Consider the following 12,245-nt stretch of genomic DNA (forward strand, 5'->3'; position numbering starts at 1 on the left):
GCATAGTACCCTAGAGAGCAAAGGAACCCCTGGATCATGTATGGAATGATTCTGTATGCCAGGCACAGGGAGATCAAGTGGGTGGTGTCTACTTCACCATGCCCTGTACACAAAAGGGTTAGTGCCTCAAAGCTGGAACCGGATCTCTCTACCCTGGCTCTTTCCTGCTTTTGAATGGTGTCACCACTCTGCTTCTACCTGTTCTGGGCTTAGTTCATTTTTCAAAAGGGAGGAAAGATAGCAGAGGAAAGTGGAAGAGGAGGGTTAGGGGTGGGGTGGGTGTGGGGATGATAATCTATACGACAAAACAAAAACAATTCAAAAATATAAAAAGATTTACTACTACAATATTTTATAACAATAGAAGGTAGCTGGAAATCCTACATGGTAACACAGACAATATGATACACAATCGAGGGGGAGGAGGCAAGAGAGAGCGTGGCAGAGGCCACGGTTTAGACTAAGAGCCTTTCAATGGACTGCTGAATGGACTGGATCTGCTGCTTCAGCTGGGAGCCTTCTTTGATGGTGACAGAACAGGCGATGACAGGCCTGGAGACCCCGCAGGCCCGCCCCAGCGCCTGCTTGGAGCGCACAAACACGTAGGGCACGTTCTTGTCTTCACACAGCAGCGGGAGGTGCAGGATGATCTCCAGGGGCTCTGCGTCTGCAGCCATCACAATGAACTCAGAGATGCCTCTGTTAAGGGTTTTGGTGGCTGTAGAGAGAAGGACATGAGGCCAATAGGTGATGGGGGGTTTGGGCAGGGAAGCCACAACAAAGCCATTTCCAAGGAAAAGAAACACATGCAAGAAAACTGGGCAAAACTCTCACACATAAGCAAGTCTCTGCCCTGTAGTGGCCTTGGGAAGTGACAAGGGATTTAAGTGCCAGTTGGTTATCCTCAGTGCCTTCCTCAAACCCATCAGTTCTGTCAGAGCACATCCTGAATCAGTCCACTTCCTTCCTCTCCTCTGTACCACATGTCCAAGTCACCGCCATCTCTTGCCTGGTTGATCGGAACAGCTTTCACACAAGCCCCGCCAGCAGGAAGCAGAGCATGCAGCACTTCTCAGACTCTGTGATCTGTGACAGTTTTACCATCTCAACCTGCCACGATCAATACTTCTGACAAGCTCACATGCAACTCACCCAGGAAGCACACCACCACCAGCATCGTTCTAATGCTTATTCCTGACTGTCTATCTCTGTGGCCCAGCGCCAGCACACGGACCACACTCTGCATTAATGCTCAAGTACTAGACAAGGGCACAGGCTCTAGAGCAGCGGTTCTCAACCTTCTGGCCCTTTAAATACAGCTCCTCATGTTGTGACCCAACCATAACATTATTTTCGTTGCTACTTCATCACTGTAATGTTGCTACTGTTATGAATCGTCATGTAAATATCTGATATGCAGGATGGTCTTAGGTGACCCCTGTGAAAGGGTCGTTCGACCGCCAAAGGGGACGCGACCCACAGGTTGAGAACCACTGCTTTAGTATCTAATGTAAAAATGCTGTTCTCAGGTCCTCGCACTGGTCCCAATCAAGAGTACCCGGCCCTCTTTCTGTACTGGAAACCTAGACCAGGGACTCCTGCCGAGTCAGGTGCTTTCAACAGCCCCCCTGGAACACGCTGGCTGCCTTACCCTCATTGGCTCCTTTTCGAAGCTGCTTGTAGTTACATGACTGCTGAACGAGGTCCAATAGTTTTTTGGTGAGGTGGGCATCTGCGAGAGGGTAGGCCTTCGGATTTACATCAGCCTCAGTCTATGGGGGTGAAATCAAAGCACCAGTGAAAATGAACCACAAGCTGTTCCAGACCAGTCACAAAATAATCGACAACTGAGACACAACGGTCAGCTTCCCTGCTTCCTCACCCCCAAACACACTTATAAATGACACTAGAGCCACACTGCCCAGTTTTTCTAAGTTAGGAGCACACTCTGAACTTAGGAAAACTGAATTAGGACTTAAACACAAAGTTAATTACATAATCCAAAAATGTATACTAAAGGTCATATACTTTTAAACTTGCCTCTCTTTAGCTTAATGCTTGGTAATAATCCACAGCAAATGGATTATAAATGGGCTCCCATGGCTCAGTTTCAATGAGTCACACTGGGGTAATCTTTAAATTTAGATTTTTGTACTCTATACTATACTAAGTTTACTGAATCAAAATTAAGGTATAATTGCCCATCCAGTGTGGCTCATTGGGTTAAGCGTCATCCCATGCATACAGAAGTCACTGGTTTGATTCCCAGTCAGGGCACATGCCCAGGTTGAAGGCTCGATCCCCAGTAGGGGGTGTGCAGAAGGCAGCAGATCGATGATTCTCTCATCATTGATGTTTCCATCGCCCTCTCCCTTCCTCTCTGAAATCAATAAGAAAAATATTTTAAAAAAGACTTTGATTCTAATACTAGATATTTTAATATTAAGAAATTACTCCCTGCCCTAACCAGTTTGGCTCAGTGGATAGAGCGTCGGCCTGCGGACTGAAGGGTCCCAGGTTTGATTCCTGCCAAGGGCATGTACCTGGGTTTCGGGCACATCCCCAGTAGGGGGTGTGCAGGAGGCAGCTGATCAATGTTTCTCATCAATGTTTCTAACTCTCTATCCCTCTCCCTTCCTCTCTATCAAAAAATCATATATATATATATATATATATATATATATATATATATATATATATATACACACACACATAGAGAGAGAGAGAGAGAGAGAGAGAAAGAGAAATTATTCCATTCCTCCCATCTCATTCCCACCTGACCAGTTTAACCATTTTCATTAATTTCTCATTTGTTTTCTCTGTGATTCTTTTTATAAATGTATTTATATTATATATACAATCCAAATGCAGCCCAACACCACTATCTCATGAGTCCAGCTGTCTGCCAATGGAAGTTTGGTCCATCCCTGGGTCTGGGGACTGAACCTTCTTGGCAGGCCACATGCAGCACCACCAGTTGTAGGCGGTGACTTGTGGGTGATGGCCAGGTGGGAACACTCACAACTGCATCTGTCGAGACTGAGATGACCCACCCCTGGAAGGAGCAGGAAGTGATATTAAGGGCCAGATTTTACCAAGACACCTAGTCCTTAACACAGTGGCTCTCAACCTTCCTAATGCCGCGACCCTTTAATACAGTTCCTCATGTTGTGGTGACCTGCAACCATAAAATTATTTTCGTTGCTACTTCATAACTGTAATTTTGCTACTGTTATGAATTGTAATGTAAATATCTGATATGCAGGATGTATTTAGGCGAGCCCTGTGAAAGCGTCGTTCGACCCCCAAAGGCTTAACACATGATCCCTGGGTGATGAGCAATTAAATTAGGCGAGGGCTGAAGGAGTTACCTGAAGTAGTGGGTAAGAAAGACTTTATTATCTGTCTGCTCTTCTCCATACATTTTAGAATTAGCTTTTCAAGGTCCACAAAAAAGCCTGCTGGGACAATGTCTGATTTGTAGATTTGATATAATAATCCCAGTAACACAACTTTAGGATGCAGAATCTGTCAATCCCATTCATATTAGTGCCTTTAAGTAAAGTTTTATTAATCTCCAAAAGCCTTATTATCTTTTATACTTATTCCTAGATACTTCAAATTAAGAAAATTCACTGAATTTCTTAGTGTGCTACGAGCTTCTCCTTTAATAAATAAATTGGTGCTGAATTCTATCAGATTTTCTGCACTGACTCAGGTGAATAAGATTTTTCTTCTTTAATCTTTACAGGTTTTCTAATGTTAAACCAATTTTGCATTCTTGAGATAAAAACAACTTAAGATTTTATTTTAGATCTACTAGCTAATGAACATAGTTTCTTTGAGGGATAATAAAAATGCTCTAAAATTCAATAAATCGATGGTCACACAACTCTGTAAATATATGAACCCACTGAATTATATACACTTTAATGAAGTTAACGTTATGGCATGTAAATTATCTCAATAAAGCTATTTAATAAACTAGGTCTAGAGATTCTTCAAGGTTAAAATAATTTTATGTTAGGCCCTGGCCAGGCAGCTCAGTTGATTATTGAGTGTTATCTCCATACACCAAGACTGCAGTTTCAATCTCCAGTTAGGGCACATACAAGAATCAACTAACGAGTGTATAGATAAGTGGAACAAATTGATGTCTCTCTCTTTCCCTTCCCCCTCTCTAAAACCAATCAATAAAAATATTTTGACTTCAGAGAGGAAGGGTGAGGGAGACAGAAACATCAAAGATGACAATCATTAATCTGCTGCCTCCTGCACACCCCACACTGGGGAATCAAACCATGACCTCCTGGTTCAAAGATCTGTGCTCAACCACTGAGCCACACTGGCCAGGCTTGTTCTTTACCTACTTTCTTAGTTCTTTTCCCCCCAACATAAGCATTTAAAAAAATTTATTGGTTGTTTAAAGAAAGGGAGAGAGAAGCATCGATTTGTCATTCCTCTCATTTATGGATTCATTGGTTGATTCTGGTGAACAGAGATGACACTCTAACCAACGGAGCTACCCGGCCAGGGATATATATTCTTTCCAAACACTTTGTTATTGATCCCTAATTTATTTGTGTTTTCGTTGGGAGAATATGATCTGTATTATTATCAATTGTTCAAAATTTGGTGAACTTGTTTTATGATCTAGGAAGTAGCCAGTCTTCATAAATGTTCCGTGCTTGGAAAGTGCCTTTTATACTTGTCAGGTGCAATATTTACTACATTCACTATGATCACTAAACCAAGTTTACTTATAGTCTTGTTAAAATCCTCTATTTCCATACTGACGGTTTCACTTCATAATCGAACAATTATACACTTAAATGCTGTATGATTGCATATTTGTCTATTTCTTCTTGCAATGATATCATTTTCACATGTGTCTTGTATTTTTTGGCCACTCTCTATCTTTACAGATCATTTCTTTCTGATGTTCATATAGGCTTCAGAACACTTTTTAAATTGGCATATCTTTTCCATTCTTTTACTTCAATCTGTCCTTCAACTGGAGCATTTAGTCTGCTTTTATATTTACTTTTATATTTAAGTACTGACTGTGTAAATTAAGTAAACACTGAATTCAAATCTTCCTTCTTTTTGTGCCTCAGATCAGTCCCACATGTTTATTTTTTCTTTCTTTTCTTCCTTTAGATTTATAATTAATTTTTCTCTACTATTTTCCCCTCTACTAGTTTGGAGTGGTATATTTTTTTTCTTTTGGTGCCTACCTGGATAAAGGATATTTGTCAAAATCTAATTCTCAACAACAATCATCACCTCCTAAACAATAAAGGACCCAACACTTGAATTCCAATCACTCCTCAAAGTTACGTTTTAAAATGTCAGGTATTTCCATTGTGATTTCCACCAACCCATCTCTGGAAGTAAGTATCCTCAGCTCTCAACAAACATCAAGTGCAAACAAGGGGAGCCTGCCCGCCCATCCAAGAGGAATCATCTTATCTGTCAACAATAACAGAAGGTCAGCTACCGATGTTAGAAATAGCAACAGCAATTTCTTAGTGTACTTACACATTCTTCCAAAAAAATGTTTAATGCTCACCGGAGCACATGCTTAGGGAGAGGAAAGGGGGTCGGGGTGGCGGGGGTAGAAACGTGGATGGGTTGCTTTCTGCACCGACAGGGGATCGAACCCGAAACCTTTTGGTGCACAGGACGACGCTCAACCAACTGAGCCACTCGGGCCGGGCCCCATCTTTTTATTTCTTAAAGGGTTAACTAAACCATGAATGAGATCACTAGCTAGCTTTAACCCTAGCTCCACCAGTTTGGCCTCCTGTACAGCAGACAGCCCCAAACTGGAACCGCACGTGGGGCTACCAGGACCTGACTTCGGAGACCACAGCTTCGCCGGAGCCTTTATTTACTGCACCCCCAGCCGGGGCTCGGGGATCCCCCACATTCCCCGCCCCGAACGCCAAAGGCTCCCTCCCTAGGTCCGGGCACGTGTGACTCGCGGCGAGCACTCGGCGCAGATCCTCGCTGGAACATCAGCCCCGGGAAGTGGGGTGGGGGGGGCGGATCTGAATCCAGCGAGTCCGCACCATCCTCTAGAGACCCCTGCTCCCCAAACAGAAAAGATGGAGCCAGGTTTCTCACCCAACTTTCTCCTCTCTCCCACGTGGGCTGGCCTCTTTCTCCCAGGTCGGACCGTGCCCGCCCCGCTCACCAGAGGCCGTCGGCAGCGCGCACGGACGGCTGCACCCCGCTCGCAACGGCTGGGACCCTAAGGCTCTCGGGGCTCTGACCTGCGGCGGGGCTGCTGGGACCGCACGGCCGCCCGAGTTCAGACTCGGGGCCGGACGGCCGGGCTACGCAACTCCCGGACGCCGGTCCCGCCCGGCCTGGCGCCGAACCTCGCACGTTTAAGCCCCTGCAGGGCCGCGAGTGGCCCGAACCCCGGGTCGCCCGCCTCCCGGCCCTCCCGCCCGCGCGCGCACGCACCATCGCTGCGGTTCCGCGGGCTCGCCTCCCCTCCAGACGCGCCGCCGACCGACGTCAGAGAAGGAGCGCTCAATCCACCGCAAAGTCTCACGGAAGTAGTGGAAATGGCCGCGCGTGCGGCCGGAAGCGGAAGTGATGTCACCGAGAGTGGGCTGGCCGCGCCCGCTCAAGAGCCAGAGGGAAGGGGTGCGTGGAATGGCTTCATTCAGTCCTGGGCTTGGGGCCTCATTTTGCTGGGTTTTTATTTTTATTTTTTATTTATTTATTTTTTTACCATCATTCTACATTGCAGGCAAAAACAAGTTAAACCTAAAAAAAAAAAAAATGCACCAAAACAAAGAGTTTCAATGGTGACATTATTCCATTGCCGGCTTATGTTTCAGCCCATTCTTGTGTTTAAAATCATCTTTTTGACTCATCACCGGAGAGGGAAAGGTATGGGGATACTGATAAGTAATCCTAAATGTTTTCCTTCATGTTCAGCTATCTGGGTTAAGATTTCTGAAAGGGTGTGGGATCCACCAGAAATGGAATCAATTGAGTAGGGAATTCAGGAAGGAGCAGGCTTGGGGGTGGGGGTTGAGTTTCTGTCAGGTTGAGTTTGGAGATGTCCTAGGACAGCCATGCTCTCCTGCCCAGCATACTGTCCTTTCCTCTATGCTTCTCCGACTCTCCGTCATTTAAGGCTGGACTCACGCCTCCCCACTTCCAGTAGGTCCTGTCTGATGCTTATGGCCCTTACTCATCTCTCTCCAGCATGATGTCAGGCATATCTTCGGACCATTAAGGACTCGTTTCAGTTAATTCCTTTGGAAACCTAGAAGTAGAGGACTGGCAGGACCCTTAGGAGTCATACAGCCCAGCCCCTTCATTTTACAGACACTGATGCCCAGGGAGAGGAAGCTGCTTACCCACCGTCAGAGTGAGGCAGTGGCAGAGCCTGGACTGGACCTTGGCATTTTGGGCTCTTAGCCTGGGTTAGTTTCACTAAATCGAATTGCCCTGCTTGAGATGAGTTGTGGCATTGGACAACAGATGGGTTTGAACTGGCTCCAGGACTGAGCACTTATTACATCAAAAATCCCTCCAGCACACTTCACCTCATGCAAATCATATATGATTGTCAAAGAACAAAATCTGTCTCCAAATTAAGAAATGTCTATTGATGGCTCCTGTTTAAGAGCAGGACCTGTGATGCAGGCTCTGCTCTTCACCTCTCTTGGATGCCGTTTCCTGTTATCATATTAGTTGGACCTACCACCCACCACTGCTGGAGGAATGAAACCTTATTATTCCAGTTTAATAGGTGTGTTCTTATCATTTGCTTTTTTATGTCTTTTATAACAATTTCTGCTTGTTATTTGGCCTACCTGGCATCTTGGGCCATCATATTCCAGATCTGATAGGGACTTGATGTTTTCATGACCAAGAGTAATGAGACCTCACATTTTACCTAATTAATCCGTTTCCCAACTATGTAATTACTCAATTTCCATGTTCTCTCAGAACTAGCCCACCCTTTTGTATCTTGCTGTTTCCCTCACTAGTAAGTTAATTAATATTGACATATGATCAGGATCAACTTGCCTTAGGAATTTGTCTTTTACCACACTTCTGTCCTTAAAAACCTAAATCCTTGCCATGGCTTATTAGACCCCTCTTTAGTACTCTGCCTCATCTGCATGTTATAGTCCCATTCACTTTCATTTTTTTCTTTTATTTTTTAAAAATATATTTTTATTGATTTCTGAGTGGAAAGGAGAGAGAGAAAGAGAGAGAGAGAGAGAGAGAGAGAGAGAGAGAGAAACATCAATGAGAGAGAATCATTAACCAGTTGCCTCCTGCAATGCCCCACACTGGGGATTGAGCCAGCAATCTGGGCATATGCCCTGACCGGAAATAGAACAGTGACACCCTGGTTCATAGGTTGATGCTCAACCACTGAGCCATGCCGCTGGGCCCCACCTTCGTTTTCTACCCTGAGCACACCCAATACCTCCAGCCCCTTTCATCACCCTCTGTTGGGAGTTCTGAGTAGCTAGGTCCTATTCGCCATCTCTTCAGTGAAGCCTTCCTGATCACCCAGACCAGGTAATTTCCCCTCTTAGGCGCACCCACAAGCCCCCTGTATTTGCCATTTGTATCACTCATTGACCTTGTCTTTATTGTGTTCACTGTTCCAACCACGCAGAGCTCTATGAGAGCAGGATCTGTAGCTGCTTTGGACGCTGCGGCTACCTATCTTCTGGCACTACGCCTAGCCCAAAGGGAATGCTTGTTTCACTTAGGGACCTCTGGTAGCAAGCAACCAAAAGGAATTTGGGAAAATATTCTGTGGTGCAGCCCAGAGGTTCAAGGGGAGCTGATTGTGAGAACAGGACCATCCACAGGCAATGTCCTCCAGCCAGAGACCACCAAGAACACACCTATAGCGGTATTACTCATTGCAACAAGGGAGAATGCACACCATGAAGAACGGTGGGACTTTTCAATAAGAGGGTGTTAGAAAAGACTTAATATAGGATTTGGGCTTGTGTTAGGTGATTTTAGAGAGGTATTCAAGGAAGTGGCATTTGCTCTAGATCAGACACCGTCAGGAAGTAATCCTGTGGTGGGGCATTATGATAAATTTTATCTACAAGGTGGAAGAAATGAACTGAGGCTAAAGCTATAATTGAGAAAGTCACTCACTCATATTAGCCAGGATAAGAGGATGTTTGGTTATTTTTGCAGTTTCAACAATGCTCATGTTTTTGTCTACTAGTATGTTCAGACATGATTAAAGAGTGGTCTTTTTGCCGAAACCGGTTTGGCTCAGTGGATAGAGCGTCGGCCTGCGGACTGAGAGGTCCCGGGTTCGGTTCCGGTCAGGGGCATGTACCTGGGTTACGGGCATATCCCCAGTAGGAGATGTGCAGGAGGCAGCTGATTGATGATTCTCTCTCATCGATGTTTCTAACTCTCTACCTCTCTCCCTTCCTCTCTGTAAAAAATCAAAAAAAAAAAAAAAAAGAGTGGTCTTTTTTTTAATCTTGATTCTCACAGTTAGAGTGGCTTTGTCTAATATTGATGTTCTATGAAATTAGCAGGAAAACACCAAGGCCCAACTATGAGTATGAGGCTAGGTCCTAGCAACATCAAGGTCTAACTGGTAGAGCTGGGTCAGCTTCTAGCTGCCATGAGCTGCTTTTCTTTTTATCACCAGCTTCCTATGCCTACTTTGAATCTTTGTTCTTGATGTTTAGAGCCCTGGAAGAGAGAGCCCATTTGGCCATTTGGTCACTCCTCCACTCCTTGGCTGTCTTGGGTCTGTGAGAGAGTGCCAATATAAACTGGGGTGACATTCAGCCAGGATACATTGAGTAGCATATTTGGTTTGTAAAGTAGAGAAATACTTCCCAAATGGTTGGTTAAATAGATGATTCCACTCTCCCAAGACTCCACAGGCCACTTACAACCCAGGTATTAAAGGGTTAAGGCCTGGCCCATTTTGATTGGCTGATATCCCTGTCAGCTCTGTTACTTAATAATTTGAATATAATCTTTAGGTGAAAGACAGTAGCATTTATTCAGGGTAGCATCTCCCATCAACACTGATCCTGAGATGGGAAAAGTAATTTGGGGTGGTGAAACAAGAATATATATATTTAATACAGTGTTCATTAAGTGTTTGATATTGGATAGACATGGACAAATGTATAAAAGTATCTAATAGGAAGAAAGAAATAAGCAGACTACAGGTTACATCACCCATCATCCATGGGGGAACTTATCTCTTCCTTCAAAGGACAAATTCTTCTTCCTCTTAATTCCTGTGGGCAGTCCCCCAGCGCTGCCCTTACCTGCACTGAAGTCAGTCATGTTAGGTAGCTCGCGTGCTGGGCTCAGAAGCTGGAGCTGAGGCTGGAGCTGAACTGGAGCATCAGGCTCCTTTGTGAGGTGTCCTCAGTGACAGAGGTGCTGTGAGGCAGGGGCTACCCCACCCCCACCTGGCTGGGATAGCCACACCAGTCCTGCCCTCCAGCTCCCTAATGCCACCTGCCTGACCTAAGCTTTTCATGCTGTTGCCCCTGCTGGGCGCCTGTGCGGTGGTGGGGCCATTCCAGGGCCCTGAGTGAAAGCCAGTGAGGGGCCTGCTCTCTGGGGATCAGAGCTGCAGGGACCCTCAGGGATGCGGCAACCTGCTTGCCCTCTGCCTCTTTGTGATCTAGCAGGTCCGGCACTATTGACACCAGATCATCAGGACACCCCCCAGCATGAGGAATATCATCAAGGTGAGGGGTCCCACGTACCTCCTTCCCTCAGTCGTTTGTCACCAAAACCCTGTCCTATGGCTTGTGTACAGAGACGAATCATACTGGGGAACTCAGACTGGTCAGGGAGCACGTCCTCCTGCCCCAAGCCCAGTGGGTCATCCTGGGATCCTCTCTTCCTCACTCCACCTACCCAATCCATTTACAGGTACCACGGGCTCCGCTTGCATCCCGCATCTCAAATCTGATCACTCCTCAGAACCGCACCACACCTTCCTGGCCAAAGCTCCCTTGTGTCTCACCCGGACTTCCCCACCACTTCTCTCACTCAGCCACAGCCAGGGCTCCACACAGGCAGCAGAGCAGAATGACCTTCTTTCTTTTTCTTTTAAAAATGTAATCTAAGGAAAATGTACACACACAGACTCTAAGTGTATATAGGTCAAGGAATGTTCACAAACTGAACACATGCATGTGCAGCACCCAGGTTAAGAAATGGACCATTACCAGCAGCCCAGAAGCTTGCAGTCACAAGTCTGCTGATTTCTAATAGCACAGACTATTGTGGAATCATACAAGAAGTTTTCTTTTGCACCCAGTTTATGCCTAACATTGTGCTTAGGAGCCAGAACACACTTTTACAAACAGATCGTAGTACTTTGCCACTCAAAACCCAGTAATGGCTCTTTTTTAAAAATATACATATTTTTATTGATTTTAGAGAGGAAGAGAGAGATAGATAGAAACATCAATGATGAGAGAGAATCACTGATCAGCTGCCTCCTGCACACCCCCTACTGGGGATCGAGCCCGCAACCTAGGCATGTGCCCTTGGCCGAAATCGAACCTGGGACCCTTCAGTCCGCAGGCCCTCACTCTAACCACTGAGCAAAATCAGCTAGGGCCCCAGTAATGACTCTTAAGGACACACTCCCCATCAAACTCAGGATAAAATCCAAACTCCTCACCCTAATTCCAAGGACGGCATGATCTGTCCCTCCATTTCTCTCTGACATCATCTCCCAGCATTTTCCTCGTTACCCGTTCCATTCTGGCCACAGGGCTTCCTTGCTGTTCTTGTGCATGTGACCTGGTTCTGTCTTCAGGGCCTTTGCACTAGTATCTCCTGTGCCTACAATGCTCTCTCTTCAGATGTTACTTGGTTTGCTTCTCACTTCCCTTAGGTCTCTAGTCAAATGCCACCACCTCTGAGAGATCTTCTGTGACTGTCCGTCTAATGGAGCTAGCCCTACTCCCTTAATGCTTTTGTTTCCATCAGAACACTTTTCCATAGCTAACATTATGCTGTATACTTGGCTACTGTCTCTCCATGTCTAGAAGATAGCTCCCAGCAAGGACTTTGTCTTGTTCATGCTGGTACCCCCACCATCTATTCTAGAATACTGCGTGGCCTGGAGTAAATGTTTTATCTTTTTTTGAATGAATGACTACTGTTTGCCCTAGGGGAAATGACTCCCCCTTTCCTGAGCGCCAGCACCTTCGTCGGAATAAAGGGGA

At 45.6% G+C, this 12,245-nt stretch overlaps 1 protein-coding gene across 1 annotated transcript; it reads right to left on the reverse strand.

The window, feature by feature from the left end:
• Nucleotides 1-312: 312 nt before the first annotated feature.
• Nucleotides 313-6,610, reverse strand: SNU13 (small nuclear ribonucleoprotein 13). The gene is made up of 3 exons (XM_036298848.1): nucleotides 6,475-6,610; nucleotides 1,652-1,772; nucleotides 313-718 (listed from the first exon to the last, which is right to left on the reverse strand). Exons 1-3 carry the CDS (start codon nucleotides 6,475-6,477, stop codon nucleotides 456-458), a joined length of 387 nt encoding a protein of 128 aa, XP_036154741.1. The 5' UTR covers nucleotides 6,478-6,610; the 3' UTR covers nucleotides 313-455.
• Nucleotides 6,611-12,245: the final 5,635 nt, after the last annotated feature.

This window comes from Myotis myotis, unplaced genomic scaffold (genome assembly GCF_014108235.1).
Source record: "Myotis myotis isolate mMyoMyo1 unplaced genomic scaffold, mMyoMyo1.p scaffold_m19_p_3, whole genome shotgun sequence".
Classification (NCBI taxonomy): domain Eukaryota; kingdom Metazoa; phylum Chordata; class Mammalia; order Chiroptera; family Vespertilionidae; genus Myotis; species Myotis myotis.